The sequence below is a fragment of the Phasianus colchicus genome, chromosome 9 (assembly GCF_987193195.1).
Source record: "Phasianus colchicus chromosome 9, bPhaCol1.hap1.1, whole genome shotgun sequence".
Lineage (NCBI taxonomy): Eukaryota > Metazoa > Chordata > Aves > Galliformes > Phasianidae > Phasianus > Phasianus colchicus.
The window spans coordinates 29,173,593-29,191,983 of record NC_143444.1 but is presented as its reverse complement, the minus strand read 5'-3'; the positions used below and the strand labels follow the sequence as shown (position 1 = coordinate 29,191,983).

Below are 18,391 nucleotides of genomic sequence, written 5' to 3'. Positions count from 1 at the left end.
ATGGAGGATGCTGTATTTTCAAACTGCAGAAATAAGACCTGCAGCAGCAATGAATGTATGAACCCCAAATTTTATTTCCAAAAAGTGCTGGAGAATGTTTTAACCATCACACAGACACTCACATATACATGCACTCTCAAACTACCACACTAGGCAAGATCAGAGCTTAACAGCCAACAAAACACACATTCAATCCCTGAGATCATTTTCCTGAAATAGAAAACTACATATGTTTCTCAAATTTCACATCAAGCCACTGCACAGCCCGAACTGCAGGGGAGAGCAGAGCCAAGCCTGCTTTTGGGCTTGGGAGAGTATAAGGAACCTGAAAACAAGATGATTCCTTGTATTTTGCCACATTTCTCGTCCACAATCTAAACTCACAAACACCTCCGTTTAACAGCATTTCTAGCAGAGGCTGCTTATCAAGCAGTCTTTGCTTTGTCAAATTAAGACGCATTGCCTTGGATTAGTGAGACTCCCTGAGTTCAAAATGACTTCATGGTTGGCTCAGAGTTCACTGTCTCTGTGGCAAGTTGCCAGTAATACATCTACTACTGCGCCTGCCCCCAATCCTTTTCTATACTGACCTAGCTGACTTTTTTTTCCAGCAGCAAATGAACACAATAGAAAACTAAGAGCTAGATGCTGTCACAGCTAATTAAGAATCCTAACAACTTAAAAAAAAAAAATCAAAGTAGTAAATATTTGAAGATCTGAATTCAAATCCCTGAAATGCAACGTCTCAATGTATGTCAAAGCTGTTGGAAAGGGACAAGGCTGTTTTTCTTCACTGTGCAGATACAGTTCGACACTATGAAGGGCTCCCGTTCTTGTGGAAAACACATTAAGTTTCTCTTGCTAATATTTTGTAAAGGGCATTTGTACAACAACAATAGCTAAAGCTTCCTGTTTGCCTGTATGCTTCCTGGCTTACATTAACGAGACCTGCTAACAATTTTCTTATTTAGCACACAGAGCTCTTTCAGCCTCTGCCGACCCAAGGACAGGCCGTTTTTAAATTAATCATTAAGAAGAAAATATCGAGCAGTAACGGCTCACATTGCACCTGCCCTTCACATCCCTGATCATTTTTGCAGCTACACGCTTCCTATTTTCTTACACTGCATCAGTCTGTGTGTCACCAGACTCCAAAGAACATGTTTTGAATTTATTAAAAGTCTAATAGAAGTGGAATTCTGTCTTGTTTGGCAAAGGCACCATCACAGGGACACTTGCTATTGGCTTCAGGTCAGGAAATTCGTGGCACTTTCTTTGTATGATCCACAAAAACACCACCACTTCCCTCCCAACCAGACCTTTGAGATAATCCCCCCTTCTCCAGAGACTTCTCAAAACAAGTCTCCACGTCTGAAACCTTGGGTTTCATTTCATAAACAGGATGTAAAACTCGAGTGCAAATCAGGATACTGTCACCGCCACATGGGTTGCAGTGCTTATCAGCAAAACCTTTGGAATATTCCCAAGCCCCTTTTTTCACAAAGAGGGGTCTAATTTTTAGAACAGGCGTCTTCTAAGTAGGCACAAAAAATAAATAAGAAGCCAAACACCAGAATCCCAGCCAAAAGGTATACATTAGTCATGGCACAGCTAGGAAGGAAGGGAAGGGCAGAATCTGGTGTGTGTGCTGCTCCAGTTACCACATCTTTCTTACTTATTGCTCAATCCCTTTAAAAGGCACAGACATCCTTCAGATAATCATCCAACTTACATCAGTCTGTTTCTTCTACAGCACCTCTAAACATCCCATTCTCTTCCAGGCTTTTCCACTTTCAAAGTCTCTAGCCTATCTGGAGAAAAAGTCTGATAAGGACTCTACTAATCATAGAGACACAGTGCCTCACAAAGGGAAAAGAAAGTAACCTCACAGAGTCATAAAATGGGTTAGGTTGGAAGAGACCTTAAAGGCCATCCAGCTCCAAACCCTGCAGTGAGCTGATTGCCACTCAGCAGATCAGCAGGCTGCTCAAAGGCCTGGCCTCGGGCACCTCCAGGGATGGAGCATCAACCTAGCAACACTATCTGTGTGTCAGCTTAACAGATGAAGAACAAGCACAAGAATGAAAAAGAATCAAATCCTCAAAAGGTGTTCAGCAGCCTGAATACCTCCATAAATGTAGATTTAATTTACTTATCCAAATCACAGAGGGGAAATAAAAGACTTAAATCTGAATTCCCAGATTCAAATATACTGGATATTAAAAAAATATATACCCCTCTCTCACAAGCATTCATGGCATAACACTAGTTAGCTACATGGTCCCTAGAAATCTTTAAGAACCACATCTATTTGTTTTTCAGTTTACAGCTTGTAATTACCATAACAGTATGAACATCTTTCTTACAAAATTGACTTTCTCTGAACAAACTCATGATCCTGAGATCTGTGTTGGATGTAGATAGTTCACAAAAGACTCCCCAACAAAACATGTCATATCATTTTCCCTGACATGAAGGCTAGCAGTTTAAGGTTGACTAGACAAGTATTTCCACAGAAAAATTACTTGGGTCACCACTCATATATGAGATGACATCTCTACTAGATAAAAAAAATACTTTCCCCAGCTATTAATACATTTGCAGTGTGAGAACACACAAAAAAATAGCTTTTGTATGAAAACTCTGTTCCAACTTTTTTCTGCAATTTTGGGAGCTACTTTAAAAGAGTCCTAAGTCTCTGTTTCTTCACTCATTCTGGCACTTCTTGAATCTTTATGAATGATTTGCCAGCATTTTCTTTAAAAGATACTGATTTATTCATCCTCAACCAGTGGCTTCTTATAGCACAATGCTGGATAATCTCCACCTCAGTTACTGTCATTCTTCATTGCATTTCCAAGTCCTTCTCCATAGGTTCACATTCCTGTCTGCAATCTAATCCTTCATGAGATATCAGAAGGAAGACAGAATTGCAGTAGTGCAACTCTGATAAAAATACTCTATCCATAGTACAGTTATCTCTAAGTCAGTCAGATATTTATTTTGATTTTAAGATAACTTCAAAAACACCATATAAAGAAAAAATGATTAGAGGTTGTAGATGGTGGGTGGAAGATAGCAGTGAGTCACACTCACCATGAGGAGAAGAGCTGAGCCTATAAAAGCACTGCTAGTGTGTCTGAAAAAAAACAGCTTTCTCCCCATAACAGCACTTCTGCAATAAGACCTGAGTATTTTAGGGGCCAAACCAATGTTCCTTGTAACCTTGGGGGCTTTTAAGCAAGGAGCATGTTTAAGCTTTTAACCAAGGAGCTGTCAGTAAAGCTTTTTAATGCAGAAGAGTCAGCTTCTGGATCATTCAAAACAGTTGCATGGTCTTACATTAACCCAAATGAGAAATAATAAGAATTGAACTTTTTTAATAGGGAATATTACAGGCAACAATCTTTTAATAACAATGGGAATCAATGATTTGAAACTCATTCTTTGAAGTTCATAGGCAGATGCTATTCACTGGGATACACAGACAGCACTTCTAAAGGGAGTAGGTAGAAATCTCAGAGTATGTTTAAGTCCTCACCCCTCAGGTATTCTTACCTGAACTTTTTGCTAATTATGTATCCACTGGAAAAAACTTCCCTTGGCAACAAGGCACTTCAGGCCAGCAGAATTGTTTGAAGGTGAAAGACAAATGATTTCATACTCAGAAACATGAACCAATAGCTGCTTTCAAATACTTCAAATCCCGATCACATGCTGCTTAACTCTGTGCACTGAGTAATCTCTCTGAAGCCAAAAAGACCACACAATGTTTTTAAATGTTAAAACATTTTGTGTGTATTTAAGGAGCCACTTAAAAATGTAAGGAAGCAAGAGTAAGAACTTCAACGCATGCAAAAACCCTTCTTATAGAAATGTCCCTGGAATTACTTGATTTTACCACCACCAAAACAGATTAAAAAAATAAAAATAAAATCTGTCTTTTACCAGGGTCAAATAATGTGTGATTCACAATGACTTAACACTGTGCCTTGCCCTGTGAATGGGCTCCTTTGTGCTCAAGGGAAAAGGTGGTAAAAATCTTACACATGATAAAGTTCCACTTCCACAGTATTATGAAAGATGATATGCAGGATGAAATACTTCACTTCAAACTACATGGCAAACCTTAAGAAAGAAGTGTGAACAGGGGGAAAGTAGAGGATGGGGCAAAAAATTAAGGTTTGATTCTAAGAAAAAAAATTCTTGTCCTTATTTTCTTATTTTTTTCCCTTTTATTATCACCTAAGACATTCCAGTAGAGCTGAAATGATCAGTTTAATTTGGGGGAAGTGCACATTAAGGCAGCAAAGGATGACACAAGGAAGTACTTCATCCAAAAATAGTATGATCTTTTTCCAACTGCTAAATTGGTAATAATAACAGTTATATTTTAAAGTCTGCAGGAAGGTGCTCTCCATCACCTCACACAGACTAAACTATGTTGGAAGTTAGGAAACAAGCTGGAGAAAGGGATTTCTTTAATACAGTACAGCTGCCTCTATTAAAAACAAGAGGGACAGAACACGCTATGGGACAGAGGGGAAGAGCAGGAACCCTCTTCATCAATGCTACAGATTCCTTTGCTCAAACAAGATAAGAATTCTGTTCCATGTATATTAATTACTACTCTCTCTGGAACTACCTCCCTTTCTTTAAAAGCACATTCCAAATAATATTCAACTCCAACCTCACTTGGATCATATTCTATTTTAGCTTCTTCAGCCAGCAGCACAAGGTGATCCTTTCATTATTTGCCACACATTTCACACCAGCTATTAGCCAGCCTAGGATCACAAAGCCAAATTCAACTGCGCTTAGTACAAACTTTCTATCATCATCTCACCATGTGTAATATAGAGATGTTCCTACATATAAGGACAAATAAAACTGTTTCCTATGTCCTATTAAACTTATCAGAAGACAAATTTAAAGAATTTGTAACCACATACATGTGACATTTAGGCATATCTGTTTCCCAGGTCATTATATCTTTTCAACTGCCTCAAAAAGGCTCTCTTAGGATAGAAAGCCAGGTTTCTCCCACATAACTGTACCTAAATTTAAATAGCACTTGATATGTATGATATTCATCATTGTGGTCCTTTTCAACTCAGGCTATTCTATGAAGCACTCAAATTATTTGTGGAAAAAAGGGCCGTTACCTTTCTCCACTTCACCCCTGAGCCAAGGGTGCCAGTTCTAAGCTGAAGTCTTGAGTATTTCTACAATAGAGAGATCCCATAGGGCACGGCCTCTGGGAGCCTAGGATTTATCCTCCTGAAATTTGAGTTGGGTTAGGTGACAGGTCAGCTTACACTGCATGATCTTTTAGGTGAGAGTTCTTTTGCTATGCAGTTGATAGCTGTACAGGATACAGTAGAATCTGACTATATTTGCAATACCATCTTTCAATTCGTTGTGTAAGAATTTACTAGCTTCCATTCTCTTCACTTTTTTATTCTTTCCTGGTAAAGTCAAACAGCATCTTTATATAATGCAAGATATGTATTTAACAATAGCTGACTATTAAGGAGACTAATCAGGGAGAAAGAACGCTTAAACAAAATAAATATATCAGATATGAATGCATTTTCCATTCCCCCAACACTAAAACTAACTCCTTTCAGCTTTCATTTTAGACTAATTTTTGCAGATACAATTCCAGAGACTCCAATGGAAGTACCTGTGAACTCTGCTGAGCTGACTGTGGAATTGGGCCATAAGACTTTTTTTTTTTTTTTTTTAACTTGACACTGTATCACTTCTCAGATGGAGGATTTGTTCATCTGCATGTGTATTTCCCTTGTACTAATGTCACTTTAATCAAGATTTTAATGGAGTGCTCTCAAACACCGCTGTTTAATTTATCAGCAAGCATTGTAAGATGCTTTTGGTGAGTGACACAGTATGTGTTTTACAATGAAGCAACCACTTTTAGATAGATTTTATAAGATGTCTTCCATACCCAAAAAGAAGCATTTTGTTTCAGTTCTCAGAAAGTCAATAAATTTGTCAAAAATAGATTTCAAAGCAATATTAGAAGCTTATTTCACAGTAACAAGAGCAACCATATTTATGTTCCAAAATAGAATATAAGACCAATTGACTAATAGTTGTAGCAACATACTGTATCTGTGAATTACACTGCTCACAGGAACTGTGTTCAGGAATGTACAATGGAAGCAGGAGATAGGTTCAAGATGTTTTGGAGCAGACTGAATTACAGACAGATTTATGTAACAGCATGTCCAGTCAAAATGAATTAAAGCAGAAACACACATAAGAAAATAGACTAAGATGACTAAATCATCCTGTTACAATTAACATACCTTGCAGTGACACCTGTGGCTTTCCAAGATAAGAAATCCGGAAGATCAAAGAAGTAGCCTGCCTTCTCCCAGCATGACTCTTGTAAGTTCTAAGAAAAAAATAGAGAAATACAGATATTAGAGGCCAGACATGATCACATCCTTTTTTAATGGAAATTAAGAAAACTTGTGGGAAAACTGTAGTTTTTCCAAATTCAATATTCTGATTTCTCTCCATATTCCTGCACTGCTCACTTTGTAGTGATTTACTGTCTGAAGAACTGAGTCCTTTTCCTACCACGAATTGATCACAAGGGCTTCCCAAGAAAGTTAATGGAGGCACATGGTTCAGATCAATAACATGGGATCTTTCAGTTCCCTATTAGCTGCTCAGTGTCAGAGCAGGCAGGCACAAAAATCAGTAGACTCACTTTAAAAACATTTGCTCGAAGCATGCCTTACTTTCTTAAACAAACCATTTTATATTTATTATTTCTAAAATTTAAGTGCAGGAAAAAAACAAATACCTCTGTGAGCAGAGAACAAAGCTTTACAATCTATTAGGCCAGTTGACCAAAGCAAGTAAGAATCTGTAAGCTTTCTGTGAAGCTTCACTCTTCTAAATTGCTTTTAAAATCTCCAACAGTTTTCTAAATAACTGAAACAGTGGTTCTAAGAGTAGCTGGGGTCTCTGTGGCATGGAGACCTGTTAGGTGACACAGTTTCAGCAAAAATACACATTTGGTCAACAGTTGCATCTAGCAGGCTAGGACAGAGTTGGAGAGGTACTCCAGAAGTAAGATGGGAAATTATTTTGGGCTTCATCTCTATAGAAGAAATCTAAGGGACGATTTGCTTGCCATATTGTGTATTTGGATTTCATATCCTACCATTTTCATCTACTCTTCATAAGCTCAGGCAAAGGCTCTTATACAAGACTGCAGATGCAAAGGATTTTTAGAAAAGTATTAAACACCTAGAGTCTCAATAGCTTACTGTATTAAAAAAAAAAGACTGATGCAACTGCAACTTTCAAACACAATGTACAAGCTTTGCATGCCTGTTCCAAACTTGAGTGTAGCTTACACACTAGATGTAGATAGCTACTACTTCAAATTTAACTTTGTATGTGAAATGCAAAGGTGCTCCTTAGCTTAGTACATAGGTCATTCATCCTATTTTGGTCAAACAAACCATTCTGCATTGGTCTTTAAGAAGCAACAGAAGTAGATCGACTATTAGTGTTAATCACAAAAGATATTAGATTAAGAACAACTGTGGCCTTCAAGCAAATCAGCTTTATCAGAGATACTCACAGGGTCCTTATTCTATTACTTGGGGAATTCCCAAAAGCCACATGTTAGTGACATTAAGGTATTTTGTTTCATGAACATCCAAATGATTCATTCTTTGCCATTTCAATGCTTTGTCATCACTAATTAGTAAAGACAAAAAAAAACATAGCATATCCTGATGCTTTTTCCAACAAGTTTAAAAAAGTCTCCATGTTTTTGACACTCACTTAAGTCAACTTAATTTATTTTTACTCATAGTCAGATCTGTGACCACATGAAAAGCACGATGGAAAAGATCTGGGAACATTCCCAGTACTGTATTCATATCCTGCATCTCAGCCATTAAACTCACTTCTAAAGAAACACATTCAACCTTTCAACTGAGGGGTACCTATAGATGCTTCTTTCTTTTAAAAAGAAAACAATCACAGAATTGCAGGGGTTGGAAGGGACCTCCAGAGATTGAGTCCAACCTCCTGCTAGAGCAGGAACCCTACAATAGGTCACCCAGGTAGGCATCCAGCTGGGTCTTGAGTATCTCCATAGAAAGCAACTCCACAACCTCTTTGGTTGCCCAGAAAGCACAACACTTCTCAACAGTTATTCAGAATTATCTGGAGATTTTAAAGTAACTGTGTGTAATGAGTTTAAGAATTACAAAGCACAGAATCTTTCAATCTTCCTAGACAAGAAGGATAAAAGTGAGAGGTGGGGAGAACTGGTATAGAGGTCAAGGAATGGGTAGAGGAGGCCATTTCTGCCAAGTCAAAAGATTATCATGAAACAAAATTGTGCAGCATAACTTTATGTTATGCATGCTGCTCACCTATGAGTTGGGCTAAAATGCACATGCATGTAGAACTTCACATGAGCTTTTCTATGCAACAGGATTTTTCAGAAACACATAGAAGAATGTTCTCCTTGAGAACAAGAAAGGAACTTTCAGATTTGTACTTTAGTGCTTTATTGAGGTAGTCTATTTGTTGAAGTAGTGTATTGGAAACTTCTGCTTTTACTAGGTATATTATTTTCTTGTAAAATTAAGCGATCATCAGACACCTAATAATAGTGAGAACATTTTCCTCACACCACACCAGAACTAAAATATGTATACAAACACCAAAACTTCCCCGACTTTCATAATTGTTAACACAGACTAAATGTGAATTGGAAAAATATTAAATGTCATTACAGACAGCTTTTACATCCAAATTCTGTTGGCCACTGGATTAATTTAAGATGGGCTTGAAGTAAAACTTATGATTTAGCACAGGGCATAGGCCTGTATTTCATGGCTACTTATCAGTCAAAACCCACGCATTCTGAAACCATCCCAAATTGGTGTGTGAGAAACCTAGATTAAAACCAGCAGGGACAGATGGAATCAGAAGGATGTTTTACCATTTAGAGTAAAAAAAAAAAAAGTTGGCATGAGCATTCAAGTTCCATATCAGGTCAAGATCTAAGTCATATGAAAATGAGACACTCACTGAATAATAGTCTGCTTTTCCCAATTCAACCTGAATTTTGAATCCCAATCTCCTAGGCAATCTGCATGAACTGAAGACAATACACACACTCATGAGGACATAAGAAACCGATGTCTCACACCCTATTCCAACTCAGACAAAGCAAGAACTTAGAATTTACATCTCCCACACTTCAGAACTAATGCCAAATCATGTGATAGAGCCCTTCTCAGACACCCAAGATAAACTGTAGGCACCATTAAAATCACTGCTGGAGCCAGGGCTGCAGACTGATCGGTTTTGCAACTGTAAGTTGCACTCAAAAAACTGGTAAAAAAAACAAAATAAACAGAAATAAACAACTCCCCCCCCACCACCACAAAGCTCAACCCACCAACTGAATCACCAGATTCATCTTAGGGCCTTAAACATGTTCTTGGGGCTAAGAGGCCACCTTACAAAGTAAGCTGTAAGGATAAGGCTAATGTCAAAGGTGGAAAACTCTGCTTTGGTGCATCGCACTGCCTCCACAGTCAAGACACTGTCTTAGACATCTGCAGGTGTTTCCAAATCTATGAGGCAGCCTCGGGGTAGCACCAAAAGTCAGGCAAATGTAGTCCAGGTGAGACATTGCCACATGCATGACAGAAACACAGACCAGCACTATCAAAGGCTGAGTAAGCTGGAGCTGTAAAAAGGGATGAAGGACAATCTGTGGGAATGCTCATAAACATCATCACATTGTAGCAGAGTTGAGAGATTCTCAGAGGTGCAGGTGTTTCAAACATTCCAGCTGTTAATCAATCCTCTTTTTTTAAAGCCATTTTGCTTGATTAGCAACTGCTACTAAAAGCCCAACAGTACAAAGTACAATCTATGCAAACATGTCTAAATTACATATGGATTTTGATAGCAAAAAGCTGTTAAAGCATTTATAAACAGTCCTTATGAAGAGTTCAGTTTCAAACCCAGTAGCTTGGATTCTTTTCACTAAACATGGAGTTGAGAGCTTTTTATTGGTAAAATCTTACCAGTAGCATTCAACAAAACAAAATCAGATGCAAATGCAATAAAGAAGAGGACATGTATGAACAAATATGTTGCTGCTAAGCTAATGCCCCTCCATAGCCAGGAAAATACATGTTCAAATTGTTTCTGCAAATTATCCCATTGGCTGATAAAGCTGCAAGTCATGGGTGTACAAAAACAAACTCAAAGAAGGATGATGCATAAAAAAGAAGGATGATGCATAAAAAATGTGGCTGTAACTGAAGATGTGAATAGACAGATCACTGAGCAACATGCCATAAAAAATATGAAGAAAATAAACTGAGAATTATCAATTTCAGTTAATTGTAAGGAACTTCTGCTAGTCATTCACTCTGATTTTTTTTTTTTTTCCTGTAGGAAGGATCTTCTTGGCTCTTACCATACTTAAATATGAGGTGTGAAAATACACTACAGGAAAACTGCATTCCATTTGGGGACAGTTACCAAACAAATACCTATTCCCAGTTCAGTATGCCCCACCCATCTGGAATATGCTACAGCATATGGGATGAATGTTTTTCAGAAATAGCTGCTTTGTAATGCCATTAATATGACAAAAATGTAACAAGCATCCTCCTGTTTTGGCACAAGCCACAGTCAAATCTCCAGCCAAAAATTAGTAAACAAGATTGTTTCTCTGCTACCTTTGGGGGAAAAAATACTCAAACATTAATTCTAGAGCAGAATCAACAATAACCCCAGACCTTGCAAGATAATTCTAAAAACAATAGAAATCTAAGTAAATTATAGCAAGCTAAGAGAATTATCTGGTTATTCTGAAAGATCCAGTAACTAAGGGCTACTTTCTTTTTCACTGAAGTTTACATTTTTACTTATCTTATGGAGTTCAGGAAGACTTTGTCAGCATTATCTTTCAGCTGGTTTCTAAATATTTGTGAAAGGATAATGATATTTTTTTTTCCAACTTTATCTACAACATTCCACACTCTTAATTCAGCTGACAACATTCCAAATTCAAGTGTGACTTTACCTACACGAAGTAGATCTAAAAGAAAAATAAAGTATTCATTTTGGTTTACATATACTGCAGATTTAACATTTAAATGGACCCTCTCAGCACACAAGGGGCAAAGAAATAGTGCTGCTCCTAAGTGAGCCACAAATGTTAACAAGAAAGCCCCAGAAGCTTAACCAGCAGCTGCATTCAGTTGATCATTCACTGCAAAATGACCTACACAGACTTCACAGGCAGTGCTGACTTTGCCATATGAGCACCTATCTTCAGTCACAGACATCAGGACCCTCCAATTAATTTCATGTAGATCAGCCACTAGATGCCAGGGCATAAAGTGATTCATTAGAGCTCAAACTAAATTGAATGTAAGCTAATACAATTCAAACAAAAGATTGCAAGGAAACCTATTAGGTTCTCCACAGTTTGGTTTCTTAATTTGAAATCAAAATGTGATAGAGTAAAATAATTAAGTGCAAAGAATATGCTCTGAAGCCTCTACTTTCTAGTTGTTTCTAATCTCTGTACAGTGAAAATGCAAAGCAATTAAAAGAAACACACAGATAAAATACTACATGGAAAAGAAAATTAAGAAGCAGCTGAGGAGAATAACTTAACAATTTGGATGAATAACTGCAACATCCCTTCACAAATAAATACAAGTCACTTATAACAGGAAAATTACAAGAAATAAAGACCAGTATCTACTTCTTTTATAATTAATTCAGCTCACTCATCACGGTGAGGTCATCTTCAGTGTAAATTCTAGTAAGAAAAGATGACAGAAGTGGAAAGCACAGTTAGGTCACCTCCCCATTCTCCTTTCTCTTCATTACTTCCAGAAGTGCACAGTAAATTTGATAAGTGATATTCTTTAGGAATACATAAAATTGTTTAGATGAAAATTCAAATAATAGAAATTTCTTTCCAGAAACATAAGGTCAGGTAACAATAGGGAAGATTTAGGGTAGGTGTCAGGAGGAAATTTTTCACTGAGAGGTTGTTGAGGTGCTGGAGTGAAGTTGCAGATGCTCCATCCCTGGAGGTGTTCAAGGCCAGGCTGAATGGGGCCCATGGGCAACCAACTCTAGTGACTGATCTAGTGGGTGGCAACCCTGCCTGCAGCATGGAGTTGGTGCTCAATGATCTTTGAGGTCCCTTCCAATCCAAGGCACTGCACTGAAACTGGCAGAAAGTAATCTACATTTGGCCAAGCATCAACACCAAAAAAAATAAACCAGACTAGAGGAGGTTTTGAAAAGTTCAGGTGGTGAGCATTTTTCCTTTTCTCTGACAGTTATTGTTAAAAACACAAGAAGCAAGCAGAGTTCCACATTTTGAACTGAGCATCTTCCTTGTACATATGATCTACTTCCTAGATATGACATGCAACTAAATTGCTCAGCTCCTTCTTGGAAAGCTGACGAAGCTCAAACTAGACTGCTCTGTGAGCACCCAAAGGCATCACACATTCCCTCACTGTTAGATGTAATGTCTCAAAGGCAGCAGTACATCCAGCAAGTATGCCGAGCGCTGAGACACTGCTGCTTTCACACAATACAAAAAGCAACCCAGAAGTAGAACCTAAGCCCTTTTCAAGCATGTTCAGCTACAATATTTTAAGCATGTGAACTAAATGATAGGATACTTCCAGGACACATTCATCACCTTCACCAAAGCTACTGGTCTTAAAATTACATAAGAAAAACATATCAGAAGTTTTCATTTGAGAAAAACTGAACCTCACTAAAATTAATCTCTAAATAATCAAGAGGTAAAAAACATCTCAAAACATCTTCATCACATCTTAAGGCTGACCTTACTTTGCACATCTCTGAGCTCAGCACTAAGGTCAAAGAAGTTTGTTTCTGAAATACCACTCTCAGGCATTTACAAATAAAATGATATTAATCATTACTAGAAATGCTATGCAATCTTAAAGGCACTCACTTCCTTTATCCACAACAACTTAGGAGGCTGCATTTCCACAGACATCACTCCACCAACATAGCTCAAAATCCTGTGTTGCGTTGCATTGATGCGGTCTACTTGACTGACTGCACGATGGTCCATCCACATAATAACATTCCTATTGTTTTGCCCTTTAAAAGACAAGAAAATAAAGCAAAGATTGTTTTAGGTCCTGTATAACTCCACCACAATACTCTTATGTTACTAGGCTATAAGCTGCTTCACACTTACACTTCTACATGGAAAACTCAAGCACTTAAGTGTGCTAATAATTCACAGTAGATAGCTAGAGATAAAATTCTAGCCAACTTTTAAGGCATGCTGAGGGCTGAGAATGCTCTGAGACTGAAACTAGTCAGGCTTGTGAGAGTCCAACAGCTGTGACAAGCTCTGCTCTTGTAAAGTATGTTTCATTCAAATAACCCGAACTACTGGACATGGTACACATTTATTTTAAAACACACAAAAAAAACATCTTTAATTTCTAGTCACCAAAATATGACAAAATCTGAGCAAATAAGTTATAAATTGAAATGAACTTGGCCAGTTAATTAAAGAGTAATAGGGATTCTTTTTCCTATTCTATAGTTAAGAGAAAACTACTCTAAATTACTTCAAAAACAGTTTAGTCAACTGCTGCCATGAAAGTATGTTTATTTTGGATGTGGAAGGCAAAAGAATTCAGCAAGTCTGTGTAACACATCAGAACAAAAAGCAAAAGACATTTTAATTAAATTAACCTACAAAAGACCTACTAAACAAGAGAAGGAATAACCCAAGTGACACTTCACATTACTCTCTTGCTGAGCACACTGCACAGTCAACTCCACAGAAGAGCCACTCATGCATTTCAATCTTGAAAACATACTCCAAAACAAGTCAGGTCTATGAGGAACAACACTATACTAAAGATGGATTCAAACAATTTAGACCTCCAAAGCTGCCTGAAATGAGCTTAGTGCATGCCCAATGTGACAATATTCTGTCTGTTCTTGTCTTACATTTGATATCATTGTTTAAAGCCCAAGTTCTTAAGGATATCTGACAGCAAAAAAATGAGAACTGAATTTGACTCAGTAGACCAAAATAGCCCCAGACATCATCAGATACTGAACAGATCAAAGACTCTCAAACTGAAAAATAAATAATCTTTCCTAAATTTAGCAAAGGACATTTTGGGGACAAAGCTGCTTTTTTTTTTTTTTTTTTTTTTTAAGAAGGATCGGAGATGACAAATATGAGAACAGAAAGGGTAAAACAACAAAACTGATTATGGCTATGTAACTACTGAATTAGCAGCCTCCCAGTCATAAGTGGGATTGTGTGAGGGGGAAAAAAAGGCTTCTGAAGTATCGACTTAAAAATTAATAAAAACTTAATTTTCTTTTTAGAAAAAGGTACCAGAGGTTTAGCACTGTCCTAGAAAAAGACAGAACACCACTGTAATAAAAATACACAAGCTCAACCTCCTGCTTGCAACTTCATGACAGAAGCAGCAGTCAGGCTACACTAATACTAATTTCTAGCATTCCTTTAGACAGTGTGGGCAGGTATTCACACACAGAAGAAAAGCCATGATTAGTAAAGTCAGAATGAGGATGAAACACCTAAAAATTGAAAATGAGTAGAGACTTCTAAGAGGCATGCCCTCTGATCCAGTATGAAGGAGTATGGCATTAGGATGCCAAACAGAAAGCAATTCATCTCACTTTTTTCCTACCTTGTGAGTTGACTGCCAAAGGTTGGAACTGTTTGTCAACGACAACGAGGGAGCATGTAGCATCAAATCCAATCCCTCGAATCTGGCTGGCATCAACACCACAGACAACTTCCTGCAAATATATAAAACATACACAAATACAAAGAAATCCATATATATGGTCTACCATGTGAACTAATGAACACAGAAAACAAGTTACAAGTTAGATATACAAACTCAAATTACAAAAATTTAGAGATTCAGTATTCCTTAATATCTCAATCTGAATGCTAACAAAAAAAATGTAACAAACTTGAAAACCAAATTTTGACAAACTGTATTCAAACGTACCTGAAAAGCTCTTTAATAGGCTTTGAATCTTTCTAGCACTGTTATTTCTTTTCTAAAAGTTCTGCCACATATGAAACCTGCAGACAGGATTAGGGTTATGCATTTCCATCACTTCATTCAGTTTGCAGGTGGCAAACGAATGAAGTATCTTATGGAACTGCTCTGGTAATACTGTGCCATAGTTTTTGTTACAAAATGCAGGGTCCCAAAAATAAATTGTTGTCGAGTTGGTCAAAACCTAAAGCAATGCTAATACATCTGTAATGCAAACTTTCCCAGAAACTTAATAGCTTACTTTCAGAAAATAATCTGAAAAACTCATCATCCCCCAAAAGATCTGAACTTCATGGTTTCAAGCAGCAGTGGAGAAAAATATATAATACCCACATGGATCAAGTGCCATGTAAAGTTGCAAGGCATCTAAAATGTAACACAGTAATGAATTGCCACTTCTCAGCAACAATAAAAATATCATTATCTTAATTAGTACTATAACGAAAGACTTCAGACTTGCAATAGTGCCAGTGTCTTATTGGCTCTGTAAAGCCAAAGTTCCAGAGACCATATTTTAATCGCTTAAATATAAGATTGTATTTAAAGATCAAGAAAAAAAGCAATTCACAAAAGCCAAATAACTTGCTGTCTGTAATATCAAGCTGCCTTTCCTGTCATTCTTGTCACACTACTCTTTTCCTTCCCCTCCCCTCACCACTTGTCTCCTTCATCTCAGAAGGTTTCTGCAGAGCCAAGCTCACTGATGTTTGAGAAGGCTGACCAATAGCAAGAGAAAGAGCAAACTGCCCATCATGAATATTTAAAAAATAACCTTAGATCATGGAGCAGGCTGTGGCTTTATTACAGATGATGAAATAGTCTGCATGTAGACTGCCAAGCAAGGTCAGTCATTTACTTTTACCACCAACACATACAGGTGGATCCCTTTGGATTCCTTATAATAAGGTTTATTTCAGCCTATTTTTAAGCTTGATACTATCTACAAATACATAAAATTTCTTTCAGTTTTATAACACCAGACAGATGTCTTAATGAGGATACAGGTGATAGATATCATATGAGGCACAACCGACAGACTGAATTTCTATAATAACTGCTCCTTTTTGGCTGCAGTGCAACACCACACACACCTCTAAAGGTATGCATTATCAGGTTCTGAGCAACCTCCACTCCTCAAAGAAACTGTGGCTAAAACATATAGCAGTGGAACAAAAATCCCTGATGTGAATCCCAAAGGCAGTGGAAAAGTCCTCCTTTAGATCTAACACAAAAAGGAAAGGCTTTCCTCCTCTTTTCCATTATATCACTCTGGCCTTCTGCTCCTCACGTGGTTAACAGGCACTGTGAAGCTACATATCCTAAAGGTGCCTTGAATGTATGCAGGTGATTCCATGTTATAGAGAAACACAGCAGAACTGAATGCTAAAGGCCAGTGACTGAAAGACTTCCAACTTTCAAAATCTGCCGCTTGAAACTCATTTCCTTCATTTCTTTTCTTTCAGGTACCTTGGTGACTGCACAACAAGCAGCCCATATGTCAGCAGAGGATTGTTCATAGTGGTCTGGTTGAGGTTCCCAGATATGTATTGGTTGTTCTGCGTGCATCACTACTGTCCCAAACTCATCTACCAAAGCAGCACGAACACTTGCTGATCCAACATCAATTCCAACATAGTATTTCACTGAAGTCTGCCTCTCACTGTGCATTTTCAATAAAGCCTGTGAGGAAAAATAAAGCAAACAAATAAACAAATTGAGCTTAAAAACAAATAAAATGACAAACAAAGTTACGCTGAACAGAAAAGAGATGCTGTGTAAGTGCTTTGTTTGGTAACTTCTTTGCAGCAAGTCTTCACATAGCATTTTTCAATTAATTTTAGTTTTCAAGTCTCAAACAAGTTGTTCTGTTTTTATCTCCAACGTTTGTAACTGGCTGTAGGGAACCTAAGCGGGTTGGACTGAATGATCTCCAGAGATCCCTTTCAACTCCTAGGGTTCTCTGATTCTAATTGCATCTAAGTTGCGTGGCGCAGAAGTTCCTGAAAAGGAAAACGTGAATTTGCACATACGAGTATGCATGCTCTGAGAAAGCTCACACACACACACGGAACTGAGCAGTAGTCATACACTATCAAATCTGTATAAAGGGAAAAAGAAGGAAGGAGACAGAGAGCAAAGAAAAAGGTATGGGTGCAAACTCAGCAGTAATCGGGAGCTGATGCCTAACACGTTCAACCCAGATGCTCCTGGGTTTTCCTGAATTCTGGCAGATGGGAAAGCTGCTAACAAGCAGTAAATTGGATTCACTTGTGAAAAAGACAGGAAGTAACACCTCAGCCATGTCAATGCATGGATGCAAACAAATTAGACTCCTGAAGCAGTGAAGAGGGTTGTGTGTCTGGCTCCACTGAGCTCTGAACTGAAGCAAGATGAGGAGGCAGGAGCCAATGCCTCCCATGTAGCCAACAAGCTAAGGAGTGGCAAATCACTGCTGGATGAGACAGTGAGTCAGGCTGAATTCTGCAGAGTCTGAAAACGGTTTCCTCCTCCCCCCAACAAGTGGTGTGATGCTGAGAATTAAAATAGCTAAGTGACAATCTGGAACATCTTACCCAACTTTGAGCCTTGCAAGGAAAAGAAAAAAAACCAACTGAAAAATAGACTGCTTAGGTTTCTAAGGGCTATGCACTAGGAATCCACATGAATTTAAAGACTTAGAAAAATAATTTGCTGAAATTACTTCATTAAGTTATGAGAACATCCCAGGAAATGTGTGCCTGCTTACTAGCAACCTAAAAGAACAAAGTGAGCCTAAATTGATTGATTTAATTATTCACAATAAGTTGCTTACTTCACTGTATCACATTTAAATAAATGACATTTTATATAGTGACAAATGCACTGTACTTAATTTCTAAGCTTGCCCTTAATTAATAGTTAACATTAACATTTAATCAATCTGGGAAATGTTAATTAAGAGCTGATACAAAGTATTTGATAGGTCACACAAGCACCACATCAGTGCTTGTATGAATCTCCTACCAAAACTCAGAAGCATGCAAAACTCAGCTGGTACTTTGAGAAAAGGAAAATATCAATTATCATTTGGCCACTTACAGAGCAACAAAACAGCTGTACCTGAAATCAGCCCACCTATCCCAAGCAAATGACCTGGATGACATCTCTTTGTGAAAGACTCGTTGTTTAGGGGGGAAGGACATGGGAGAAGGGGAAAAGATTCTGAAAGTTCTGCTTAG

At 37.8% G+C, this 18,391-nt stretch overlaps 1 protein-coding gene across 18 annotated transcripts in view; it reads right to left on the bottom strand.

The window, feature by feature from the left end:
* The window catches only part of FGGY (FGGY carbohydrate kinase domain containing), a 284,438-nt gene that overhangs the window by 94,748 nt on the left and 171,299 nt on the right, over positions 1-18,391 (bottom strand). For all 18 annotated transcript variants that reach the window (XR_016469373.1, XM_090146739.1, XM_090146742.1 and 15 more), the window contains 4 exons: positions 16,641-16,853; positions 14,790-14,901; positions 13,049-13,200; positions 6,333-6,421 (listed from right to left, as the gene is read on the bottom strand). Coding sequence is in view for 17 of the 18 variants with exons in the window: in XM_090146739.1 (XP_090002865.1) it covers positions 6,333-6,421; positions 13,049-13,200; positions 14,790-14,901; positions 16,641-16,853 (566 nt within the window). In the remaining variant the exon portion in view is untranslated. The remainder of the gene's footprint in view (positions 1-6,332; positions 6,422-13,048; positions 13,201-14,789; positions 14,902-16,640; positions 16,854-18,391) is intronic.